This window comes from Cyberlindnera jadinii (genome assembly GCF_001661405.1).
Source record: "Cyberlindnera jadinii NRRL Y-1542 unplaced genomic scaffold CYBJAscaffold_4, whole genome shotgun sequence".
Taxonomy (NCBI): domain Eukaryota; kingdom Fungi; phylum Ascomycota; class Saccharomycetes; order Phaffomycetales; family Wickerhamomycetaceae; genus Williopsis; species Williopsis jadinii.
Window position 1 is genome coordinate 420,997 of NW_017963655.1, and position 23,881 is coordinate 444,877.

The 23,881-nt window shown below is 45.7% G+C and overlaps 15 protein-coding genes and 1 non-coding gene across 16 annotated transcripts; 9 read left to right on the forward strand and 7 right to left on the reverse strand.

The window, feature by feature from the left end:
• Positions 1-13: 13 nt before the first annotated feature.
• Positions 14-95, forward strand: CYBJADRAFT_t67. The gene has a single exon. It is a non-coding gene; the product is annotated as a tRNA-Leu (tRNA).
• A 326-nt stretch (positions 96-421) lies between these two features.
• MMS4 (Mms4p) lies at positions 422-2,679 on the forward strand (the record flags this gene model as incomplete). Its single annotated transcript, XM_020217343.1, has 2 exons — positions 422-474; positions 528-2,679. The coding sequence occupies 2 exons, from the start codon at positions 422-424 to the stop codon at positions 2,677-2,679; spliced, it is 2,205 nt and encodes a 734-aa protein (XP_020071335.1).
• Positions 2,680-2,799: 120 nt separating this feature from the next.
• FES1 (Hsp70 nucleotide exchange factor FES1) lies at positions 2,800-3,651 on the reverse strand (the record flags this gene model as incomplete). The annotated part of the gene is made up of 1 exon (XM_020213635.1): positions 2,800-3,651. One exon carries the CDS (start codon positions 3,649-3,651, stop codon positions 2,800-2,802), a length of 852 nt encoding a protein of 283 aa, XP_020071336.1.
• Positions 3,652-3,909: 258 nt separating this feature from the next.
• On the reverse strand, positions 3,910-5,011 carry CYBJADRAFT_172280 (FAD-dependent oxidoreductase; the record flags this gene model as incomplete). The annotated part of the gene is made up of 2 exons (XM_020216313.1): positions 3,910-4,933; positions 4,989-5,011. 2 exons carry the CDS (start codon positions 5,009-5,011, stop codon positions 3,910-3,912), a joined length of 1,047 nt encoding a protein of 348 aa, XP_020071337.1.
• Positions 5,012-5,211: 200 nt separating this feature from the next.
• On the reverse strand, positions 5,212-6,010 carry CYBJADRAFT_172281 (SIP1 domain-containing protein; the record flags this gene model as incomplete). The annotated part of the gene is made up of 2 exons (XM_020216314.1): positions 5,212-5,755; positions 5,820-6,010. The coding sequence occupies 2 exons, from the start codon at positions 6,008-6,010 to the stop codon at positions 5,212-5,214; spliced, it is 735 nt and encodes a 244-aa protein (XP_020071338.1).
• Positions 6,011-6,162: 152 nt separating this feature from the next.
• TFB4 (TFIIH/NER complex subunit TFB4) lies at positions 6,163-7,355 on the forward strand (the record flags this gene model as incomplete). The annotated part of the gene is made up of 2 exons (XM_020216315.1): positions 6,163-6,220; positions 6,274-7,355. 2 exons carry the CDS (start codon positions 6,163-6,165, stop codon positions 7,353-7,355), a joined length of 1,140 nt encoding a protein of 379 aa, XP_020071339.1.
• On the reverse strand, positions 7,344-9,043 carry SIF2 (Sif2p). The gene has a single exon (XM_020214723.1). It carries the CDS (start codon positions 8,978-8,980, stop codon positions 7,418-7,420), a length of 1,563 nt encoding a protein of 520 aa, XP_020071340.1. The 5' UTR covers positions 8,981-9,043; the 3' UTR covers positions 7,344-7,417.
• A 30-nt stretch (positions 9,044-9,073) lies between these two features.
• On the forward strand, positions 9,074-9,591 carry MCO14 (4a-hydroxytetrahydrobiopterin dehydratase). The gene has a single exon (XM_020217890.1). It carries the CDS (start codon positions 9,164-9,166, stop codon positions 9,473-9,475), a length of 312 nt encoding a protein of 103 aa, XP_020071341.1. The 5' UTR covers positions 9,074-9,163; the 3' UTR covers positions 9,476-9,591.
• On the reverse strand, positions 9,243-10,517 carry NFU1 (Nfu1p). Its single transcript, XM_020214724.1, has one exon. The coding sequence runs from the start codon at positions 10,423-10,425 to the stop codon at positions 9,709-9,711; it is 717 nt and encodes a 238-aa protein (XP_020071342.1). The 5' UTR covers positions 10,426-10,517; the 3' UTR covers positions 9,243-9,708.
• Positions 10,518-11,053: 536 nt separating this feature from the next.
• VPH2 (Vph2p) lies at positions 11,054-11,455 on the forward strand (the record flags this gene model as incomplete). Its single annotated transcript, XM_020212186.1, has 1 exon — positions 11,054-11,455. A coding segment is annotated over one exon (402 nt), but the record flags the coding sequence as incomplete, so codon positions are not given.
• Positions 11,456-11,521: 66 nt separating this feature from the next.
• Positions 11,522-12,451, reverse strand: CYBJADRAFT_125801 (undecaprenyl diphosphate synthase family protein; the record flags this gene model as incomplete). Its single annotated transcript, XM_020212617.1, has 1 exon — positions 11,522-12,451. One exon carries the CDS (start codon positions 12,449-12,451, stop codon positions 11,522-11,524), a length of 930 nt encoding a protein of 309 aa, XP_020071344.1.
• Positions 12,452-13,670: 1,219 nt separating this feature from the next.
• CYBJADRAFT_125691 (CBS-domain-containing protein) lies at positions 13,671-15,521 on the forward strand (the record flags this gene model as incomplete). Its single annotated transcript, XM_020212608.1, has 1 exon — positions 13,671-15,521. The coding sequence occupies one exon, from the start codon at positions 13,671-13,673 to the stop codon at positions 15,519-15,521; it is 1,851 nt and encodes a 616-aa protein (XP_020071345.1).
• A 965-nt stretch (positions 15,522-16,486) lies between these two features.
• Positions 16,487-17,082, forward strand: CYBJADRAFT_71971 (uncharacterized protein). Its single transcript, XM_020217891.1, has one exon. The coding sequence runs from the start codon at positions 16,640-16,642 to the stop codon at positions 17,030-17,032; it is 393 nt and encodes a 130-aa protein (XP_020071346.1). The 5' UTR covers positions 16,487-16,639; the 3' UTR covers positions 17,033-17,082.
• Positions 17,083-17,499: 417 nt separating this feature from the next.
• CYBJADRAFT_149400 (alkaline phosphatase) lies at positions 17,500-18,994 on the forward strand (the record flags this gene model as incomplete). The annotated part of the gene is made up of 1 exon (XM_020213315.1): positions 17,500-18,994. One exon carries the CDS (start codon positions 17,500-17,502, stop codon positions 18,970-18,972), a length of 1,473 nt encoding a protein of 490 aa, XP_020071347.1. The 3' UTR covers positions 18,973-18,994.
• A 357-nt stretch (positions 18,995-19,351) lies between these two features.
• On the reverse strand, positions 19,352-20,371 carry CYBJADRAFT_149403 (FAD-dependent oxidoreductase; the record flags this gene model as incomplete). Its single annotated transcript, XM_020213316.1, has 1 exon — positions 19,352-20,371. One exon carries the CDS (start codon positions 20,369-20,371, stop codon positions 19,352-19,354), a length of 1,020 nt encoding a protein of 339 aa, XP_020071348.1.
• A 210-nt stretch (positions 20,372-20,581) lies between these two features.
• Positions 20,582-23,858, forward strand: CYBJADRAFT_166998 (uncharacterized protein). Its single transcript, XM_020214725.1, has one exon. The coding sequence runs from the start codon at positions 20,859-20,861 to the stop codon at positions 23,829-23,831; it is 2,973 nt and encodes a 990-aa protein (XP_020071349.1). The 5' UTR covers positions 20,582-20,858; the 3' UTR covers positions 23,832-23,858.
• The last annotated feature ends 23 nt before the right edge of the window (positions 23,859-23,881 follow it).

Genomic DNA, 23,881 nt, shown 5'->3' on the forward strand with positions numbered 1-23,881 from the left:
CTTCCGTGAATTTGGCAACCTGGCCGAGTGGTCTAAGGCGCCAGGTTAAGGTCCTGGTCTCTTCGGAGGCGCGAGTTCGAACCTCGCGGTTGTCAATTATCGCATTCTCTTTTTTTTACATGTTCGGCATCTCAGCTCATCAATGCTGAGCACTTCTGCCTCACAGCGTTGCCTACGTCGTAACAGTGATCGTACACATCAATTGGATGAATATGCTTATGTAGTGTGTTTCCGTGTTGATTTTGATGTCTTGATCTTCGAGCTTTGCCAGTATATATTCGTTTTTTTGTTTGTTTGTTTGTTTGTTTGTATGTGTTTTCCGTGTTTTATGCCTGTTGATGTGTTTTTCCACGCCAATGTTTTGATGGCTTCATCGTCACACTCACGCGGTTCAGTACCGGAATCCCTGTGTGGACCAACGATGGATGCTTCAGTGGTTCTGATCTCAGATTCCGATGGCGATGTTGTTGAGATGTATGGTTTAGAGCTTCATGTTTCCAGAGGACTTGTCTAACATTGCACCATAGCCTTTCCGAGGAGCCAGTGACGTCTACGCAACAGAATGGCATAGAGGACCGCAACGTTGGTGGGTTGCACGCGGTGTCCCCGTTGCCCAAGTCTTCAGCTCCAGCAGAGCCCACGACGGCCGATATACGCCAGATTTCGTACGATGCTATAACTATTGAGTCCAGCCCGAAGGTGTCGCATCACAAGGATGATACCATGTTGCGAAAGCTGAGGGCTGACAGGGTTCTCAAGTCCTTCTGTGACGATATCAGCGATAGTGATGACGATGTAGGTGAATCATCTGTGATGTCACGACGTGTTTCAACTGTTTCAAACCTTGTGCAAACGGACAAACCGTTGATCTCTACACCGCCAAAGGTTGATTCATATAGGAAGCACGTTTCTCATTCTTATGAAGACATTGGTGTCGATAGTCCAGGTATTCCAGCCCCATTGTCCAAACAAGCACACAAACCATCGAACAGTGTCATCTCAGCTAAGGATGACGGCTTCAATCTACTAGACGATGATGCGAATAAGTCTACACGTGCCAAACCTATTCAGCCATCCCTATTTGTTCCGTTTGATGAGGATGAGGACTCATCTCTGTCGAGCATCATTCCAGTGGCAATGAAGTCGCCGTCGTACTCCAAAGGAAACAAAAGTAAAGATGTCGATGAAACTGGCGATGATGAGGATACACCGTCGATCGTACGGCACGACGTTATACTATCAAGTTCATCATCAAGCGATGATGAAGAAAGCCTCGTGGCTGTGTCCCACAAGGCACCAAAACAACTTCCTGAGAACTACGAGTTCGACAAACGACTTATAACGACCTCTGTTGGACATGCCAATCCATTCTTGAAGAAGCTGATAAAGAATGCCTCAACAACCAGGGAGAAGCATGACCATCTCAGAAAGCAAAGAGAAAGAGAGCGACTGGATGAACAATTCGCTAGATCTATCGAACAGCAAGAAAGGGACCATGAAGTAACAATGGATGTCGTACAAGAGGAAGATGAAACTATTGACTTCACGTCATCACCAGACTTTGATGAAAAGGCACCGAGCTCTTTTAGCTCCTCGAAGAACAAAGTACTTCATGCTTCAACATCCGATAATCAGCACAGTACAACGACAACAGTATCTAGCAGTTCAACCAACAATGCTACTACGAGAAACACCTCTGGTAAGAAAACATCAGCGGAGAAGAGGCTGGAGAAGGAAGAACTGCGGCGTTGGAAAGACGCCAATACAGTCACGAGGAAGAAAGAAGATCTTTTATCAGAAATGGTTATAAGCATTCCCGACTCAGTGCTATCTTTGATCAAGAGTAAGCAGTGCGAGGAGATTCTCTTTGGAATTGAAATCCGTGAATACCATAAAGCAGATCCATTCATTACGTGGCAAAGAAAAGTCAACGCTGAGTATGACCAGGTCACTGATTCGTTTATGCCGACATCTCCTAGGGTAATTGAGGAAGACAAGTGCTGTCTTGTTTATGATGCCAAGGACTTTGTCACGATAATGTCAATGGAGACGATATTGAACAAGCTGAATCGGTTCAAGAAGGATAATCCGAGATTTAGCACCATTGTTATCATGTTAATAGGATGGGATCAGTTGGTTCAAAAGGTCAAAAACGCTGAGAATAGAAGGTACACTGAGCGAATACGAGGTAGCTCTGTTGAAGAACCCAATAAAAGAAGGAAGAAGAAGCAAACACTGGAAGAACAACTGAACCTTGAGGAATTGGAGACCACGTTGGCACAGCTGAAAGTCTATGGGTTTAGAATCTTCACAACAAAGAATGTTCACGAAACCACTGTTTGGTTACAGTCCTTCACCTACGCAATCGCACAAGCCCGCTACGATAAGCTAGTTCGTCACCCAGAGTTTGCCAACGTTGGTAATATCAAGTCTGGAAAAGATATTCGAGATACGTATTTCAAAATGCTCCTGGAGTTGAAGTTTGTCACTGAACCGAGAGCAAAGAGAATCACCAATAACTTTCCCTCGTTGTCTTCTCTATATCAGACTGTACAGCAGTGCAATGGCAGGTTACCCTATGGTGATGATGGTCGAGCAGTGATGAACACCAACATCGAATCCACAATTATAAAACTCTTCAAGTCTCACGACGATAAAGAATTGCTACATATGGACTAATTGGAACAGCATATGATTTATTTAGAATGGCTTTTCCTGTTCTTTATGAGCTCCAGCTTATAAAAGGATCTATAAAGACACACGCACATATTATTAGTAAGCCTGTTTCCAGCTGTAAATTCAAAGAGTTACTTGCCTCAAGATCTGCACGTCATCCAAGTTAACCACATCCATCAACTCTGTCTCGATGAAGCCAACTTTCTCCGTTATTACTTTACGATCACTGTCCGTGAATTTGAAGCCAGCCCTGATCAATTCCACTATAATGTTGATAGCCTTGTCAACGAGTGAAATGTCATTCTCCTTTGATATCAACGATGCCAACTTGATCACAATATCGTATTGTCTAATGTGATCCCAAACGTCCTCTTGTTTCCCTGAGCTCAGGATCGAGCTTAACAGACTCAAAGATCTCAACTTCGTCTTATTGTCAGTCTCATCATCCGAGAGTATAGGCCCAATCAACTCCCATCCTTTGTGCTCGTCAAAGGACTCATAAGCCTTTGTATTGTTTCTGATCAGACTGGAAAGAGCATAGAGACTCTTCAGTCTCGACTCCTTCTTGTGCGCAAGCGCAATCAGACTCGGTACACCCTGTGGATACTTGGTGAAATCTGCTTGCGACTTGTCGTTGTTCTGTACAGCTGTTCCCACAATGGAGCATGCCAACTGCTGTAACTCCAGTTCCTTCTCCAGCGAGAGCAGATCTATGATCGCATCCCACATCTTCATGTTCTCAATGTTGTTGGCGTTGTCCAGGTTCTCAATGAGCATCTCGAAGTTCTCCAACGCCGTCAGCTTGGTCTCCAACTCCGCCTCCTCGGATTGAACCACTGCAATGGCCTCCTTCATCAGCTGTGGATCGTCAGCGGCTCCAAACAGCTTCGCAAGAAGCTTGGAATCAGGAGCTGGCACCTTCCCAGCAGTCTCAGGGTCCTGTTGCGCTAATGACCAGTTCAGTATTTTATCCATGATCTGTGTGTTTCCCGTGCGATTGAACCGTGTTGATGTCTTCCTTTCACAGCTGTGTTGTGTGCTGTGTGTGTGTTTTTATAGTTGCGATGAGCCTGTGAAATTTTATGTTTTCTTCTTTAGCGTTCTAGAACTTTTTCCGGGGGTTGTCAAGTTGCCCGGGAGACCGGTTTAGGTTCATTTATCCGTGTATTGCCAATTTTTATTTACCCGGATACACATGGCGAGTTGTGTGAATACTGATATCATGCCCAGTTATCACAGTTTAGAGGATCTAAAGAACTCCTTTGATAGCTGAATCACTTTCTCAGCTATGCCAAAGGACGATTGGTAACCTGCAGGGCCGACACCGTAGTTATGAATGATGTTACCTTCTCTTTCAACACGAACACCACCTTCTCTTGCTGGTCTGAGACCAACGTTCTCTCCAAACACCTCAATGTGGCTTGGATTGCCCAGTTTGGGATCAATCAACTCAGGGATGTACTTCTCAGCACGGGCAACCATACGCTTGGTCAGCTCAGGGTCTGGTTTCGAGCCCCATTGATTCTTAAGGAACGTGCCTCCAATGATACATCCTCCTTCCTTTCTCGGGAACATGTATAGAGACTCGCCCTCGTAGTTTCCCTTGATCTTCACAGAAACTTGTCTGGTGGCATTGTTTCTTGCCCAGAGAACCTGCCCACGGATTGGGAAGCACTTCTCATCTTCAACTCCCCCGAGGAACCGTGCAGATAACCCGGTACAGTTGATAACCAAATCTGCCTTTTCACCGGACTGATGGTGGTTGAAGGCCTCATTGACGTGCTTTACCTCCACACGTTTCAACACGCCACCTTTGTTCAGAAATTTCTGCAATAAATAGTTCAGGTATATCGTCGTTGAGATGGTCACTGAGTCCATGCCCCAGCCACCAACAAAGTCCTCAATCTGTGGATACTCGTCTTTGCTCAACAGGTGGAAGTTCTGCACTCTACTGGCAAACCACGGGATCTTCACCTTACCCTCATGTAAGCCATCCTTTCTCACAAAGTTGACGCTTGGAACTATGTGAACCCCTGCGCCAGGCTCGCTGGCCAGCTCCAGGAACTTGTTATACCCAACAATGTCAATATCCTGTGTGACCTTATCATCCGCGCTGGCAAACGAGTGCCAATTGGCACCAGCATATGGAGAAGTGTATCTGATATCCAAATCCCCAGGAATGTGTCTGCCAATAATCGTCACACTGTGTCCTTCATCTTGAAGGTACAACGCGCATGTCAGCCCTGATACACCAGCTCTGAACACCCTATTAGTCACCATGGAACATCATCCACACACGCCACCGAACTCACCCTAAAACAACGACTTTGCCCATTGTGTCTTCCTCGATTGATGGGCCAATTGATGGCAACTACACGGTTGAAGATAACGAAATGTTGCGATGGGCTCACTATTTATATGCGTGTAGATACAAGTCCCAAAACGGTATGACGTAGCGCGGGACTCCCTCCACAGAATCCATTCCGCAAACAGAAGGTGGAAGAGAGCGAAGAACAGCGTGAAGATGAGGCCTCTTCAGCTCAGCAGATCACGCTGTCCAAACACTGCACCGACGATGGTGATGACGAATTGAAGCGTGAACAGCGTGGTGTCGTCCAATTGGTCCCTGTTGGAGAGTGTCTTCGCCCTCTTCGCCAAATCTCGCAGAACACTGACGTCAGAGGCCTCCAAGGGCTCAGATACCCTGGTCATTATGGCGTACATCCATTGTGACAGCCTCTGTGGGATCCGTGGTGATAGCCACTTGGTTGAGTATATCAGCAGCTTTATCGTGAGCTCGTGGTCCATGTTCGAGACCAATTCCACAGTGGGATCGTGCGTCATCATGTACTGTCTCCACGATGTGAATGTCAATGGGAATATGAACCCGGAAGGGATGTCGAGTGTTCCAGCTTCTGGCAGCTGATCCCTCTGTAGTCTAAACTCTTCAACAACTGCTGAATGGAACGAGTCCACGTCGTTCTGCTGTTCCGTGACGAGCTCCCTTTGGGCCTCTGTAGACTCATCAGGCGTACTCCTCGGCACAAACATCACAGATGAGCTGTTCTCAGCCTGCTTCCTATACGAGGTTGGTTCCTCAACTGTTAGTCTGTAGTACTCAAAGGGCACAATGACCCACTCACCTTACAATGGCCAGATACTCCTCTGCATTGGTAGGTATGCTGTCCTCGGTGACCCTGTCCAGCACCTCTAGCGATACAGGAAGAGCCCTGTACTGTCCAAAAACAGGGTCCAATTGGCGAGGAGCCCCGTCTTGCTCTGTCCTTGACTTCTTACTCTGTGTTTTCTGGCTGGATTTCCTTCTCTTTGTCATTATCTTCCTTCTATTCAGTGGTGTTGTAGCTTGATGATGGCCTTGTTTGCTTGATTCTACCACTATCGGGGAAATTTTTCACTTTACTCCTTACAGAGCTCCCCCATCACAGGGAGCACTCCAGACAGAACAACCTCAGGAACAATAGGGAAATGGACGCCATTGCTGATAAAGCGTTCACCACTGAGAAAGTCTCAAAGTCGTCGAGTGGTACGTGCCTATTTGTTCGTTTCGTGTCTCCATCTGCGTACTAACCTTCACAGTGGAATCACCCTCTCTTCTGGCTGTGATACTAGACACCAACCCTGTTCAATGGGAGCAATTGGGTGAGAAGGATGCTCTAAAGAGGGTCCTACGATCTTTGCTGATCGCCATTAACTCCCACCTCGCTTTGAACAGTGCAAATACCGTGGTTGTCATTGCATCACATACTGATGGGGCAAAAGTGATCTTCCCAACAACGTCAGACGACGAACATCATCGCCAACATCAGCATCAACATCAACACCACGGTCAAGGCCAACAACAGCATTCTACTGAAAAGGAGCAATCTCCAGATTCCGTTTCTCGGTCCGCCACTCCGGCTTCAGAGGCGCGTTCTTCAAATGGTAGATCTTTCATCAAGTCCCAGATGTACAGACAGTTCAAGCTCGTCGACGACACTTTTATACAGAACCTTGACTCTCTGCTATCGTCAATCCCCTCCACGAAGCCTCCAAAGAACATGCTTTCGAGCTCTTTGTCATTGGCACTTTCATACATAAACAAGGTGCAGCAGAAGGATTCGCTGGTGAAATCTCGTATACTGATTGTGAACACTTCGCCTGATGAACACTTGAAGTACATTCCAATAATGAACTGTATATTTGCTGCTCAAAAGATGAAGATCCCTATCAACGTGTGTCAACTATCTTCACAGGCAACGTTCTTGCAACAAGCTGCAGACGCTACGAACGGTGTTTATCTAAACATTGACAACTTAGATGGTTTGGTGCAGTATTTTGCCACCGCTTTCTTCATCGACCCTTCATTGCGAAACATCGTCATCAAACCGACAACAAGGGACATCGACTTTAGAGCATCATGCTTCCAGACTGGGAAAGTTGTCGACATTGGGTTTGTCTGCTCTGTATGTCTTTGCATTCTAAGTGAAATACCAAAGGATGAGAAATGTCCAGCTTGTGATTCAGATTTTGATCATCATGTCATCAACAAGCTAAGACGTAAACCAGCAGTGCTGGGTAACAGAAAAAAGAAGAGGAAGATCGACCCTGCTCAACAACAACAACAACAACAACAACAACGACAAGGTACTACAAGTGCAACACCAACTCCTGCTCCGTGATAATGATGATTCATCATTGTTTATAATACAAAAGAACAACGAAGCACACACATATGTACAGGTTATACACCAATTATCACACTTTCAGCCTTTGAATAACCGGCAATGACAACATCTCCTGTGATACTCCAATCTAAACTCGTCATGTAGTTTTCGTCCTCACCTTCAGGTACGTCTGGTTGATACTGTGCCACTGCGTTGATCTTTACACTTCTATCTCCCATGACAATGTCATAAATCGTAACAACACTCTCTGTAGTTCCAATAGCCAATTTTTCACCCCCATTAGGCGATAATGACGCAAACAATATCGGTACTCCATCGGTGAATTCCATGGTTATTTGTTGGCCGGTTAATGCTTCCCATACCCTGACAGTGGCATCTAGAGAACAACTTAGGATCAACTTATCATTCAGCCAGTCTGCGAACGTTATAGGTTGTGAGTGTCCCAATAACACGTGTGTACTGTTGAAATTGCCACCATCCCATATTCTCATGGAACGATCATCAGATGCGGTTAACAACAACTTATTGTTTGAGTTGAACTTCATTACAGATATTGCCTTGGAATGGCCAATTAGCGTACCAATTGGTGAGTGTTGACCCAGCTCGAAAACCAAGGCAGAACCGTTGAACCCAGGAATGATGAATTTTGAGTCGTCAATCCACGTGGAATCAACACCCAATGCAACTATCTGGTCCTGACCTGTAGGCGTTGTCAGTGTAGTGTCAGGCTTCAGAGTATCAATGGTCTGTTTAACATGACCTGACAGTGAGTCCCAAATAATAGAGACGTTAGTTGTGTCTGTGGTCAATATTGAACTGCCATCGGGACTCCATTCTATAAGCACCACTGGTGACTGGTGTTGAACCATAACATTTCGTAGCTTACCATCAGCAGACCACAATCTCAACTCACCGCTTTCCACTGCGGTAATGAGTAAATCGCCATTTGGTGACCAGGCCAATGAGCAGACATCACCAGAATTTATGTTTCTATCTGTAAAGGTCTTTAATGGATGGTTCAAAAGCACCGTCTTCTCCTCTCCTTGGTACAGCACTTTAATCTTCGCCCTTGCCTCTGTCAATCCATACGCCAGCACACTCGACGACTTTGGATTTGTTGACAACGACAGCGTTGGTTCACCGAATCCAAGTTTCTTCTGTAGTATTTTGATGAACCCTGGTGAGTTCTCCCTATCACCGTCCTTATCCATGTTTACATCCTTACCGTCACTTACGCTGTTCCCACCGCGGTTGGCGTCACCACCACTGCTACCGCTACCGCTACCGTTACCGTTTTCTCCAACTCTTTCTCTATTTGGCTCAACACCGTTCAGCGCAATGTCAACACCCAAAGCGTTGAACAGATTTATCTTGTCGCTGTTGAAACTGACAACACCTTTATCTCTACCATTCGGCTCAATCAGCTGATCAGTTAGCGAGTACAGTATCCCCTTCTGTACCAAGTTCACCAACGAGCCCATGGGCACTTGTTTACCGTACTTAGTATCAAAGTCATAAACAGACGTTTCATCCAACAGCGCCAATGACGAGACCTCTAGCCCTCTTTCTTGTAAGTATCTCCAGATGAGATAGTTCAGCTCTTCTGAGGTTAGTGACATCCTTTTTCCGTTGCCTTTCTTCCTCAGCTGTGTGTGCCGCCGCAGTTGTAGTGGTTGTTGTTGTTATTGTTGTTGTTGAAGGGTTTCTTGTTTGTGGGTTTTTGTGGTGTTTTGTTTTTTTCCCTTTCAATTTCTCCCACCTCCGCCAAATCAAAACATTGACAAGGAACAAAGTGGAAAGGAATGTACAACAAGATCACCAAACAGGCCGCACAGAGGCTTTCACAGGCAGACATAAAGACGCATTTGACCAAACTGCCCGGGTGGACCTTGAAGGATGGCTCGATAACAAAAGACTTCGAACTGAAAGACTTTGAGAAGACCTGGTCATTTCTAAACAGAGTTGCAATGCGTAGCCATCTATGGGGGCATCATCCAACAATACTCACAACATATAACAAAGTGTGCATCACTTTGACTACGCATGATATTGGTGGTGTATCTGATATCGATGTCAAGTTAGCAAAGAGGATCAACGGGTACGAACACGACTAAGGGAAGGCGACTACAAACGGTAAACCAAGAGTAATGATGCTGAAGCGCCATGATAATGGATTAAGATGGTAAGGAAGAATAACAATAGCAATTACCTGTAATTAACCAACCGAATGAATTATTAACGATATAAATGAATTGAAACCAATGCAAGGATTGATGTACACCCTGCCAAACTCCGAAGTATTAAATGCAATGACCATATCTATGTGTGTCGGTATCCCTCATCAGATCTAATGTCTGTTCTCCCTTTGAGCTTTGAGTCTCTCTTCAAACTTGTTGAACTCGACTTCTGCGAGGTTGATCACTTCCTCAACTTCTTCAACGTAGTGGCTCAACATGCTTTGGATTCCAGCCTTTAGGGTGTCATCGCTTAAAGAGCAGCTCGTACATGCACCCTGGAGTTGAACGTATACTTTACCATCGTGATATCTCAAGAATACGATATCACCACCATCTTCTTGAATCGCAGGTCTGATTCTTGTTTCAATGAGCTCTGCAACTTCCTCGCTGATCTCCTGCTCCTCCTCTGTGAGGAATCCACGTGCATCCTCAGGCAATGCTCCCGTTTGGAATCTTTCAACTTGTTTCAGATCAATGATTGGCTCCTTCTTAGTCAGATGGGACTCCAAAATTGATTCAACCACCGGCTTGACCTGGTTCCAGTGTGCAAATTCGTTCTTGTTCACTGTGATGAAGTTGCTTCCAATGAGCACGTTATCAACATCAGAGGAGTATTCAAAGATCTTTGCTGCCAACGGACTTTGTGCCTGGTTAAGCACGTTGATCTGGTAAGAAGAGTTTGGATCGTCAAGGATCTGTCTATCAACTTGGAACTTGAGCGCGTTCTCATTAGGAGTAGTCAATGCCTTTATGGATAGGAGACGTGCAAAGTTCAGTCTGTTTGTTTGCGTGATTGGTGCCTTGATTGTTCTAAGTGTTGGGAACATTGTGCTATGACTGTTTTATGAATATGGGGGAAATTGAATAGAGGAGAGTAGTGTGGTAAGGGTGAGCAGTCCTTATAAATGTAGAGGGGAACATAGGAACTCAGCTTGGTCTTATATCAAATACCAAGTTTCTAGAACTGCAGCGGAAAAACTGCGGCAACCTTCGTCACAAAGTGTCACGTAAAGTGTTGCCGCTACCGTGAATTATTATTTCTTTTCGCGGTGATTGGGTGTTGTGCTTTCCCGAGCTTCGGCTTTGGGAAGAGGGTATGAGTTCAGATTTCTGAGGTGTTTGGGTGTTACGGTGTTTGGGTGTCGCGGTGTTTGGATGTTAGGGTGTTCTGATGTACTTTCCCCTTCCAGTGTATACAAAACGCTGTCTGGTTTAATTACCCACTTTCGAAGGCCCGTTGTTTCCCCTGTGCACCAGTTCAAGATGAAGTTCTGTATACCTAAGCCGCTTGTTGAGCATTTGGACTCCATTCCTCAAGGGTCCGTTATCAAGGAGAGGGGCTGGATCACAACAAATGATTTACTCTACGTCCAAAAGAAATACCTTCGACACATACCACTATCAATATTGTTGAAGGGACTTGAACCATATTTCGATTCAAAGCCAAAGAAACGAAATTATTCCCCTGAGTTCCAGGCTCAATTGGACAAACTACGTCTCAAATTGGAAGAGGATGAATACCAACAAATGGTGAATCGCGGGAAGACCAAATTGGAGGGAGACGATACGTATAAATCTCCTGCTCAGGTGTGGAAAGAGGTGAACTCATACATCACCAATATTATAAATGTCCTTGTTACGGTATTCGCTGTTGTATGGGCGCTCTGGACATGGACATCTTATAATCCGACTGTTTTCAAGCTGCATTATAGAGTGCTCATATGCTTTTTTGGTGGATTGTTGGCTTTGGTGGCGGATGTCGTTGTATTGAATGCCTTTTTCAGAAAGATTAACGAGGCCAAGAGCAAAGAACGGAATAAGATAGAGATTAAAAAGGTTATAGATACTGTTATTATAAAGAAGAAGTCGGATTAGCTCGGGAATATGGCAATCATACGTTTTATGCAAATCAGAAGGGAAAGTTTACCGTTTCCCCAAGACTGAAACAAACGGTGGGTGTGGCGGTAATCTGTGAAGCTCAGTCTGTTTCCTTGGTTCATCTTCAACGTAACTGATCATGGAACTTGTATATGAATTCAACTTGTCAACAGCTAGCTGTGCGCTTTCGAAGTAGCCATACTTGACCAAGATGGCATAGAAATGGTACGATGTGAAGCTTGGCCAATAAACATTCAAGAACTCTATATGTGAGTCCTCACAAACTTGCCACATGAGAAAGTCACTTAGCCTTGTATGTCCACTGGTTCTTATTAACAAATTCACGGGTGGTGTTTCAGGGCCAAAATAAAAGTTGTTATAAATGGCGATTTCATCGATATCAACCCGTGTGGTCTCATGGTTCACGAATTTATCAACCAATACCCCCACTGAATGCGATATTTCATCTCTTGATGTATAAGCAAAGCAAACGTTCAATACCAATTGCGTGTTATTCTGCGTGATCTTTTCGATGTTTTCCAACCTGTACAATGTTTGAGGTGGAATCAAAGACTTGTTCCCAATAATTCTAATTCTTACCGCCGGTGCCTTATCAACTCTTTCTCTGTGCTCTAAGAATGTGTCCAACCGCTCCACGAGTAAACTGAACAACAGATCAACTTCTTCCTTGCTTCTGTTGAAGTTTTCGATGGAGAACGCGTATATTGAGAGATGTCTGATCCCCAACTGTAACGACACATCAACGATCTCCAATAGCGTGGCGCTTCCTGCTTCATGTCCGCCTTGAGTTGGTAAACCATTTGTTTTGGCGTACCGCCGGTTACCATCCATGATAAGCGCAACGTGTTCTGGAACCGTCCCTGTGGCAAGCATATTGGCAATTGCCTTCCTTGTGAAATTGTTAAGCCAGACCACTGGTGAACTGTTCGTGACAAACGCTGGTATTAGTTTCATATCGTATTGGCTACTTCTACACTTCAGTTCAGTAGATTTATAACTGAATAACTGGAATTTGAGAGAGAATAATCACCAAGTAGAAGAACAAATAAGGAGAAAATCGACAATTGATTGTGGTATTTCTTGTAGATAACACATTAGAGACATGTCTATTTGTCCAAAGGTTTGTATGGTGACACATTGTCCAAAGGATTCGCCTGAAGGGACAAAGACAACTAGAATCTGCAACACCATGCAACGTTAAAAGTTAACCAAGAGGTTATCATACATTTCTGAACAGCTGGCGAAATGCTTTAGGTATGTCTCCAGTCTCCGGTGTCGATGTTAAATGTGTGACCATTCAAGAGGTTTGAAGATTGATCTCATGGCTACTTTCGGATCAACAGTTGTCGGGGTTGGTGATTAACTAAGACCAGAACAAGTCAATTCCAACAGTTAATCCCTTCAGCAGTGATGAATATTTTAAAGAGACGGATGAACGTTTAGGGGGCACGGGGAATCATCAAGGCCTATGTTGCTGTTTATACTAGCGGCAATTGGCTAAGATTAAGTCCTTGACTCATCCTTCAGAAGCACTCCAAAACGATTACGCTTGTTAGATTACCACAGGATTCTCCTTGTTTTAACACAAGCCTTCAAATGGGTATTAACTCCTAACCATGTTGATAAATTGTCAATCAGTCTTTAAGTACTGTGATGAACAATGGTGAATGGTGTCTGTGCCCCCCCCCCCCCCCACACAAGGAGCTGGGTTCTTGTTTCCCCCCAGAAATATACCACAGCCGTGTACAACTGTTGAGTCTAAAGTTTGAAACAACGATCGATAATTGCCACTGTATCATTTCTAAAGGATCTGTAGCATATAAATATTACTTTGGGCATCGACAGATACCATAAGTCAATGCACCACACATTATGATCTGCCAATGGATGTATATATTGCCCTTCAACACTTATGCAAGTAAACACAGGTAGCCATGACAATGCAGGGAAAACTGACGCATCCCCAAACATTAAAGACACATCCGGACACCACGATGAACCGCCCGTTTTTTACTTGTTGTTGTTGTTTTCTCAAAAACTGGGAAAATTACCCTTTTGAGCTTTGTTTGTTTTTCTTTCCAGATCGTGCTACTTTTTTTCTCATTCTGCCTTTTTGTTACTCTTCAAATCCCACCAACCATCGTTTGTTGACAGTTGAGTACGCTGAGTATAAATGGCAACTTTTAAGACACCGAAGAAGACAGGATCTGCGATCTCTTCAAGCGTTTCGTCAACGCCGTTGGTTAGCGAATCCGTGGATCCGGCGGAATCGCGTAAACGTCAATCTAAACGTGATGAGGCCATCCGTCGTCGCTTGGAGAACGACTTCAGCAAGAAGAGATTGACAAAGACATCAAGCTCCAAGAAACGTTCCAAACATGGCTCAGCACCGGGTTCCGTTCTGTCTCTGAGACCTTCTGACGCAGTTGTGTGTAAACCTACGTACACTGCAGCAGAAGCTGCACAGCTGATGAGTGCCAAACGTGAGAATTGTATTCTTGTTGTCGACGATGAAGAACAACTCTTGGGTATCTTTACTGCAAAGGATTTGGCATTTAGGGTTGTCGGTAAAGGCGTCAATGCCAGTGGTGTCACGATCGAGCAAATCATGACGCCTAATCCAATGTGTGCTAAAGCGGATACCCCGGCTTCGGAAGCTTTGAACTTGATGGTACAGAGAGGATTTAGACATCTACCTGTTATTGATGACAATAACTCCATTGTTGGTGTTCTGGATATCACCAAATGCTACCAAGAGGCAATGGAGAAACTGGAGAGAATGTACGAAAGTTCTAAAAAATTACACGATGCCTTGGAAGGTGTCCACATGGAAATTGGTGTATCACAACAACCACTGCATGTGATGAAATACTTTGAAAGCTTGAAATCTGTAATGTCAGGTCCAACTTTGGAATCAGTGTTGGACTCAAACACTCTGCCATGCTACGTTAACGTCAAGACGTCAGTTTTTGACGCTGCGGTTTTGATGAAGGAAAACCACACCACTGCTGTCTTGGTGAAAGATGCCAATGAAGTCGTCACAGGTATCTTCACTTCGAAAGATGTCGTTCTCAGGGTTATTGCTGCAGGTCTCAACCCAAAGAATGTCAGTGTCATAAGGGTTATGACCGCACAGCCGGATGTTGCACCAAAGGAGCTCAGTATACAGGCCGCATTGAGAAAGATGTTTGACGGTCACTACTTGAACTTACCAGTGGTTGATCACAACGAGATCATTGGTATTGTGGAAGTGTTGAAGTTGACGTATGCAACTCTCGAGCAGATTTCAATGATGAAATCTGCAGATGACGAAGAAAGCTCAAACGCTGAAGGCCCAGCTTGGAATAAATTTTGGACTTCGCTGGACAACGATACCGAGTCGGTTCACTCCAATTCTCAACTTGATAGTGGCTCCAACTTGGTTCCAGACATCAGCCAGTCTGAAATCAACCAATTCTCCCTTGTACATGACAATTTGGCACCAGGGGACTCCATCAGTGTGACAAATGAAACACAAAGTGCTTCTAACGCTTTACAACAACAGGACTTCAAAGAGATACCATTCACATTCAAATTCACATCACCAAGTGGTAGAGTCCATCGAATCAGCGTGAAGCCTATCGACGGTACTGAGGTGTTTAGAGATGCAATCATCGCCAAGTTGAAGAAACCTGAACTGCAAGAACTTAACCATGAATCCTTTGCAATCAGTTACATAGACGATGAGGGCGACATCGTTGCCATCACTTCTGACCAAGACCTCATTGACTGTGTGCTAATCAACAAGGGCTTGAGATTGGACAAAGCCGATATCTTCATCCACCATCCAGATGACCACATTGACTTGGATGAATACCATCAGAAGAAACAGCTCAAGTCTGGCAAACCTGTGGTCAATGGAAACAACGACGGCACAGCTGGTCAAATCGTTCCAGGCTTGACCAATGAGTTACTGATTGGTGGAATCGCTGTGTTTGCCGGGACTGCTGTTGCCTTGGCGTTCATACTCGGCAAGAAGTCTTGAAATGCCATCGCTACGTGCTACAGCTAAGCGTGCGATATGGACGTGCCTGTTTCCGTGTATGGGTTTTTATTTGGGTCTTTGGCGTGGTGTTTTACCTGATTCTTATTGACTGTACATCATGAATGATACGTATCTCTCTGTAAAGCTTCTAAAAGTGTGTCTTCCCAGCTTGACTCTCCGAGCCATTCTTTATACGTGGTAACTCACACGTCTACCACCTCTTATCTCAATGTGGCCTGGACGGCAATGGGCGCGCCCGTCTTTTCTACCATGTGTCTCATGGCGATGTCCAACGGCCTATGTACGTCTTCCACACAAGACACTTGAAACTAAACCTACACTTATGGCGAAAAGCCGGAAACCAAAATCACACCCTTTTTCGCCAATCAGCTATACGATGACCCACGTTGTTGATAAACACTCGCACTCCCTGAGCACCATACCTGGATATGAGCGGTAGCTGCTCTATCCGTGCATAGATGGGCACAATGTCGTGCGATGTGGTGGTATACTCATGCGCTGGGCACTGCGATGTTCACACCGTTAAGGTCGTCCGTAGGCGGCAACGTCGTAAAGCGTTGAGATGGCAAGACAACGTGGGCAAAACATCCATTTACCCATTTGGGAAACGTTTCCATATCTGGGGCCTTCGAAGCATACAAAGTACTCAGCTCCGCCAACCAGCTGCCCGGGACACAAGGCTATATCAGTTATCGACGTCTTGGAATTCCAAAGGACATCCACGCACGCGTCACAATGTACAATGGCAAGCGCTATGCAGTCCACCGCTCTGCTGGACGTGTATTGCGTAGTAAACACATGTGCCCGAGCTGATGGCTCTTCCCCAGGCAACCCCGTCAGTTGTGTGGCTGCGCGCACGTGAGGTGCTGCTGTCACGGTGCTGGAAGGAAGGATCTGGAGCTGATTGCCACATGGCTCGTGACCTTTCCAGGCCCGTACAACAGCTGAAGCAGGGTCCACACAGATTTACAAAGGGTTCAGCGACAGCGACACCTTTATAACCACGCTCGCCATTGAAGTCTCATCACGCAAAACGAGAACAAAGGTATATTGGGGGCAAATGATCAACATGGGCTTCTCACCAGCACACGTGGTTGATGGAATTGAACGGTGTAGTGTGCCTGGAATGGATTTGGCTCCGTTGCCCAGCAATTTCTCTTGGCTTTCTTCTGACGAGGCTGCCTAGAAGCGTCCGCTCGGAGCAGTCGCTTGCAAGGGTAAAAGAATCAAGTCCGAGCTGTGTGCTGCTTAGGCTATACGCTCTTCATTGGAGTCCAGGGGCACGAGTCCAAGGTGTACACACGCAGTTGGATGGTGTGGAGGGCCTCTCTTCCATCACCACGCCGGCTGCGTGGTCAATTGAGTGCCCAATGCCTGCGAGCGTAGCAGTGTATCAGCTCCGTCGTCTCACCATCCATCGCTTGCTCCGTCTACACACACATGGGTGGGGCGGAAACCACATACATGACCCTACATCAACGTCTCCTTAGCCTAGGTCAATCGCTACACAACGCTTGAATTGTAGCGTATACTGCACGGGTCAGTATACACCCGCTCTGGAATAGGAGTAATTGGATGCGTAGAGCCCTCGTGGGCTGTACCACGGCCGCTGTGCTGCTCTGCCTCTCGTTCTGATTGCTTGTCGTGCTTGGGTCCTCCACCTCGCCTCGGACTGGGAAGTCCTCCCCGACCACATTTACATATGGCGATCTCTCAGGAGCCCAATTCCAGGCACATGGGACCACAGATGCTTCACTGTGTCTCCAGTAGCTATGCTTTGAGAAGAAGCCCTTTTTTTGCATACATGGGCTAATCTTTTTCAGTTGTACATCCCTGGTGGCTGAAAGTATATAAGGCCATCCAATTCTTTACTTCCGCTGCTTCACCTGGCTTCTCTCGGAAAGACAGATTGTCTATCGCCTCACAGTATCGGTCTACAGCACACATACTATCTACAATGAGACTCCCAACAGCCGTTCTCGTCTTAATCTTTGCCGCTTTGATTGAGGCCATCCCAATCAAGTACAACACCAAGAAGAACATCATCTTCATGGTTTCCGATGGTATGGGTCTCTCCGCCATGACCACCGCCCGTCAGTTCATCGAGACCAGGGACAACTTGACCTATGAGCAGGCCAGCTTGGAGATGGAGAACTACTTGATTGGTTCTGTCCGTACTCAGTCCTCCTCCACCTTGATTACCGACTCCGCTGCAGCAGGTTCTGCAATCGCTAACGGTGTCAAGACCTACAACGGTGCGATCTCTGTGGACCCAGAAGGGAACCCAAGAGGTACCTTCTACGAAGGTGCTAAGCTTCTCAACTACAGTACCGGTATCGTCTCAACAACCTTTGTTCAAGACGCCACCATCTGTACGCCAAACACCCACGTCTTGTCTAGAAGATACTACGACCTGATCGCTGAGCAACAGTTGGGTTACGGCCATCCATTGGGCCAGACCATGGACATTGTTATGGGTGGTGGTAGACAGTACTTGCACGGTGTCAACTCGACTCAATACCAAACCAAGGGTAAAAGATCTGATGGTGTTGACTACATCCAAAAGGCCCAAGATGATGGCTGGACTTACATCGGTGACAGAGAGTCCTTCGATGAGCTCTACGACGATGAGTCTGATGAGGCCCAATTGCCATTGTTGGCCATTTTCGGTGCTAACAGTTTGCCAATGGAGATGGACAGAAACGCCACTGAAGTCCCATCTTTGACCGAAATGTCCCTTTTGGCCATCGACCAGCTTGTCAAGGCTACTGAGAACTCCACCACTGGTTTCGTCTTGTTGTTGGAAGGTGCCAGAATTGACCACGCTGGTCACGCCAATGACCCAAGAGCCATTGTCGATGATACTGTTGCCCATGCTGACGCTTTCAAGGCCGTCATTGACCGTGTCTCTCAATTGGACACTGAGACCATCGTCGTCTCTACTTCTGACCACGAATGTGGTGGTCTTGGTCTTGGTTACAACGGTGACTACGAATGGTGGCCAGAAAACTTGCTCGGGATCACCACCTCCACCGAGTACGCCATTAACCTCTTGGATGCGTACGACGGTGCTAACGAAACCAAGGCCGAGTGGTTCAGAACTGAGGTGTTGGAAGGTCAGATGAACTTCACCAACTACACCAGTGAGGAGATTGATGAGGTTCTTGCCTCCGACTCCCCACAAGTGTCTCTTGCCCACTTGGTTTCTAGAGCTGCCAACTTGGGCTGGACCTCCACTGCCCACACTCAACAAGACGTTCCACTGTACGCATGGGCCAACACCGAGGGCGCATACTTGAGAACCCTTGCTGCTCTTGGTTCTTCCATCGAAAACACCGAGATCCCAGAGTTCTTTGCCAGAGAGCTGGGTGTTGATTTGGATGAGGTCACTGAATTGATCAAGGACATCCAAACCAGTCCAGACAACTAGTCCTTGAGGCTATGCTGATACCAAAAAAAAACCTATGTTTTAACCTTTTCTCTTGTCGTCGTATACAACGGTAACGTGCTCTTTTCAGAGCATTGCTTACGCTGTTTCTTTCTCTATCTTTTGTCCATTGTTCACTACAATGCTACTGTGTTTCAATATACAATTTTCTCTTCTTTTTAAGACATTGCCCTACGTAGTGTGTACTCATAAAACTGTTGGATGTATGGACATGCGGTTGGATGTATGGACATGCACTGTTGAACTCTAAGTGACACAAAACATTTGTGAGTTCTCACTTGAATTGGAGGATTTTGTTCATGAACGCCTATTTAGCCAGCCGAGAGTGTCATATATGTCATATATCCAGGCCATTGATCACTCATAGCTTTGGGTTTATCCCCTTGAGCAGCTGAACAGCTCTAATGCCCATCCCGAGCCCTGATTGATAACCGTAGCCACTCGCGCCGTAATTATGGATGACAATCTTACCATCTTCAACAACTTCACGTGCTATACGCACGCCACCGTGTCTACTAGGTCTTAGCCCACATACAACACGAACAATGACCAAAGGCTTGTCCAGGATCCTTGGGAAAAGCTCCGTGGCTCTTCTCAAAATGTCCTGAGTTTGTTCCTTGAAGGTGTCTGCCGTCCAATCGTCCTTCTGAAGGAACCCTCCCAGGACCAGCTCGCCATCAGAGTCTGGTCTTGGAATGATGTAAGTAGCCGTTCCGTCTCCCCATCTCATTCTGTTCTCCTGGATATGAGGAGCCTTCACAACAACGACTTGTCCCCTTGTGGGAAAAACATTCGTGTCTCTTACTCCACCAAGGGAAAGTGCTCCGATACCAGAACAGTTGAAAACTACTTTGGTGTTGGCGGAGATGAATCCCTGGGTGATGTGGCTCAAAGTCTTTCTTGTGAACTTGACACCAGTGGACTCCAGATACTGCTGAAACTTACCTAAGAAGAAAGGACAGTTGAAGTTCCATGATGTGAAACTAATACCAAAGGCACAACCTCTAAGCAAATCCTTCTTCTCAACGATAGCAAAATCTTTCAAATAAGATCTATACGAAGCGATCTTCTTATCCACAGGATAAGCCTCCCAGAACTCTGCACTTGGTCGATTCTCAAGGCCACATTTACTCCCACCGAGTGCCCTTTGAAGTCGACCAAGGTTCATATACGTCAGCTTGTCGAAGAGCAAAGTGTCATCGTCATCTGACGTTATACAACTGAAGTTTCCGCCTGCATAAGGTGAGGTATAGTTGATGCTCTCATCGCCAGGAAGGAATTGAGCAATCACGGTGATTTTCTCTGGTGCTACACCACAATCAATCAAGCTCCAGGTGGTATATAACCCGATTATACCAGCTCCAATCACAGTGTACTCCATGACTAGTGCTTTGGATAACAACGGAATGCGATGCAGTTTCCAACACAGAGAAATGCAAGCAGCCTATATATACACAACATACATCACAAGCGTTTTGTACGTTACGAACTACAGAGCAACAGTGACTGAGCCAGTATTTGATCAGGTGAGTGGTTATCCACGAGTCTCGTCGTATTGACTTAGTCTTCCACGGCTAAAGACATGAGACCCATACGATGAGGCAGAAAAATTCCGATCGCTCTATCTTCATTTCTTTCGCCCGATTTGGGGTGCGATACGACGGGCATCATCAGCTTTTACAACCGTGCAAATACGACGAGAATGGTGACCAAACCACACCAATGGTCGTATAGCACCTTATCTCTAAGGCTTCTCTACGACCAGCTTAGACCATGTGCCCCAATATGAATCCTTGTACCTTAAAAAGCGTCCTGTATCACTTTTCTTTGAACAAAACATCTTCAATTGGATCAGAGACAAACATACTATGACTTTAGACAAGAGAAGACTGCTCGTTGGTGTTGACGTTGGAGGCACCAACTCCGATCTCGTTGTGCTCGACCCTTCAAGGCTTGAAGAGGAGGACAGAGGTGTCATCGCATGGCACAAATCTGTGACAACGCCTGATGTATCCGTTGGTATTGAGAAGAGTATCCAAACGGTCTTGGAGAACCCAGCACATGGTATTCGGAAAGATGAAATCGTTTCCGTGACCATTGGAACGACTCATTTCATCAACGCTGTTATTGAAAGAGACTCCAATAGGCTGGAGAAGGTTGCTGTTATAAGACTCTCAGGGCCTTTTGGTAGATCATTACCACCTTTCGGTGACTTCCCTGAGGATCTGGCGAATGTCATCAACGGTTACCATGCCTTCTTGGATGGTGGCTCTAAAGTTGACGGTGAGGACATCAGACCACTAGACGAGGCCGGCTTGATTGAACACTGCTCGCGTATAGGCAAGTTGGGCATTTCAGCTATTGCAGTCGTTGGAACATTTGCCAATATGAATCCAGCACATGAGTTGAGGGCCAGGGAAATCATCAAAGAACAGCTCCCAGAGTGCGATGTTGTTCTCTCACATCAAATCTCAGGTATCGGGTTTGTCGAGCGTGAGAATGCCACCGTACTCAATGCTTCGATTAAGAAGTTTGGTAGAAAGATCATCAAGTCCTTTGTCCATGCTACGAAAAAGATTGGTCTGAACTGTATCGTTTTGCTCTCACAGAATGATGGTACTGTCTTGTCTGTGAAAGATGCCTTGGAGGCTCCTATCAGGACGTTCTCTTCAGGTGCCACCAATTCGATGAGAGGAGCTGCTATCTTGTGCTCAAATGACCCAGACGTTAAAGGAAAGCAAGTTATGGTCTGTGATGTCGGTGGCACCACAACAGATGTTGGTCAATTACTTCCTTCTGGGTTCCCACGACAATCATCCATGTACTCCTACGCTGGAGGAGTGAAAATGAACTTCTCCATGCCTCACGTTGAATCTATTGGCCTGGGTGGTGGTTCCATCGTGAGATTTGATGGCGATTCCCTCTCTGTTGGACCAGACTCCACAGGTGCTGATATTATCACTAAATCTATTCTATTTGGTGGTGATACTATCACCACCTCAGATTTGACACTCGCAAAGTATGTGGATGATCATGGCGTCGAATTATTGCCTGCTACCATGACCATGGGTGATCCGCAGAAAGTCCTAGGTCTATTTGGAGAAGATATGAAACAGAAGTACTCCGATGTTGTCAAAAGACTTCTGGAAAAGGTCATTGATCGTATGAAGACCTCCAAGGATCCACTTCCAGTTATTTTTGTCGGTGGTGGCTCCTTCATTGCTCCTGAGGTGTTGGAAGGAGCATCTAAGGTTATCAAACCACCATATTTCCAAGTTGCAAATGCCATCGGTGCAGCTTTGGGTAAAATCTCTGCAACTGTCTCTGAGATTAGAGCAATCCAAGACACAGAGGAAGCAAAGAAGAACGTCATTGAAGAACTGAAGACAAAGGCTTCCTCTATGGCAGTATCTCGTGGAGCATTAGAGTCCTCCATAACTGTTGCAAATGTGGTCTCTGATGCGGTTCCATACTTGTCAAACATCTATCTCTTCGAGGTGAAAGTCGTCGGTGATGTCGACTATGACTCAGATCTGCTTGTAGGTCCTGTTGACAATATATTTGTTGGTGACGAGGAGGAATACATTCCCGAAGAAGTGTTCAAATGTGCCTCAGCATACAAGAAGGAAAAGATCGACATTGACTACAACTCCTATAGACCTACCATATGTGACCATGTGTGGACCCTGAGTGAGGTTGATATTGACTTCATTGGCTGTGGTGCGTATATTCTTGGCTGTGGAGGTGGTGGTGATCCAAACAGTTCTGTCATTGAGCTAAAGAATCTTATCAAGAATGGTGCAAAGATTACTGTTGTGACATTGGATAAATTCGAAGAGATGACAGGAGGTGAAGGAAGAGCAGCAAAGGTTGCTTACTACGGATCACCAACTGTTTCTGGTGAGAGGTTGCACGCTGACGAAATCCTGGAGTGCTTGGATATCATTGAGAAGTACGAAGGAAAATGTATTGATGGTATCTTCAACTTTGAAGTCGGTGGTGCTAATGGCTTGTGTGGCTTGTGGGCAGCGTACCAGCAAGGCATCCCATTCATTGATATGGATTCGTTAGGAAGAGCCTATCCAACCATCTGGCAATCTTTGACCTCAGTTGTGCATGATGGAAAGGGTTATCCATACACATCGTTGTCGAATGGTAATGGCTTACAACTGATCGTCACGTCCTCGGTATGCGACTCGCAAATGGAGAACGTCTTACGTGATGTCCTGTATCACCAAGGTGTCCATGGTGCCTGTGTGATGCCAACTTTGAACATCGCAGCAGCAAGGGCTGAAACTGCCATTGACACTATCTCGCTGTCTTGGAGAATTGGTCGTGCTGTGTTCCAGGCAAGAACCAACTCTGATCTGGACAACCTCGTTCCAAGAATCACAGCAGCTGTTGGAGCATCATCAACAGCCTGTCTTTTCAAAGGAAAGATTGTTAGTGTTGAGAAAATCCTCAAAAGAGGCTATGGCTATGGTATTGTTGAGCTGGAAGGGCTGGATAAGCATCACAACTCTAGAATCAAGATCCCGTTCAAGAATGAGAACATTGTTGTCTACAAAGTTGAAGATGATGGTAGTCAAAGCTTACTGTGCTCCGTTCCAGATTTGATTACCCTTGTCGACTTGGATGGTAACGCAATTGGCACACAGGATTATAGGTATGGACTGATTGTCTACGTGATGGCATTTTCACCTGATGATAAGTGGATCACTCCAAAGGCCATTGAGATTGGTGGTCCAAAGGGTTTTGGCGAAGACTTTGAGAACTTGGAGTACAAACCAATTGGAAAGTTTGCTCCAACAATCCCTGTTGCAACAGAATTCAACTCTTAAACTAGGTGAAATACATTCTATCTTTTTAGCTGAACGAATCTGACTACAGT

Coding starts and splice junctions, on each gene's coding strand:
- SIF2 (XM_020214723.1), bottom strand. CDS start 8,980: ATGTCACTAACCTCAGAAGAGCTGAACTATCTCATCTGGAGATACTTA.
- MCO14 (XM_020217890.1), top strand. CDS start 9,164: ATGTACAACAAGATCACCAAACAGGCCGCACAGAGGCTTTCACAGGCA.
- NFU1 (XM_020214724.1), bottom strand. CDS start 10,425: ATGTTCCCAACACTTAGAACAATCAAGGCACCAATCACGCAAACAAAC.
- CYBJADRAFT_71971 (XM_020217891.1), top strand. CDS start 16,640: ATGGAATTGAACGGTGTAGTGTGCCTGGAATGGATTTGGCTCCGTTGC.
- CYBJADRAFT_166998 (XM_020214725.1), top strand. CDS start 20,859: ATGACTTTAGACAAGAGAAGACTGCTCGTTGGTGTTGACGTTGGAGGC.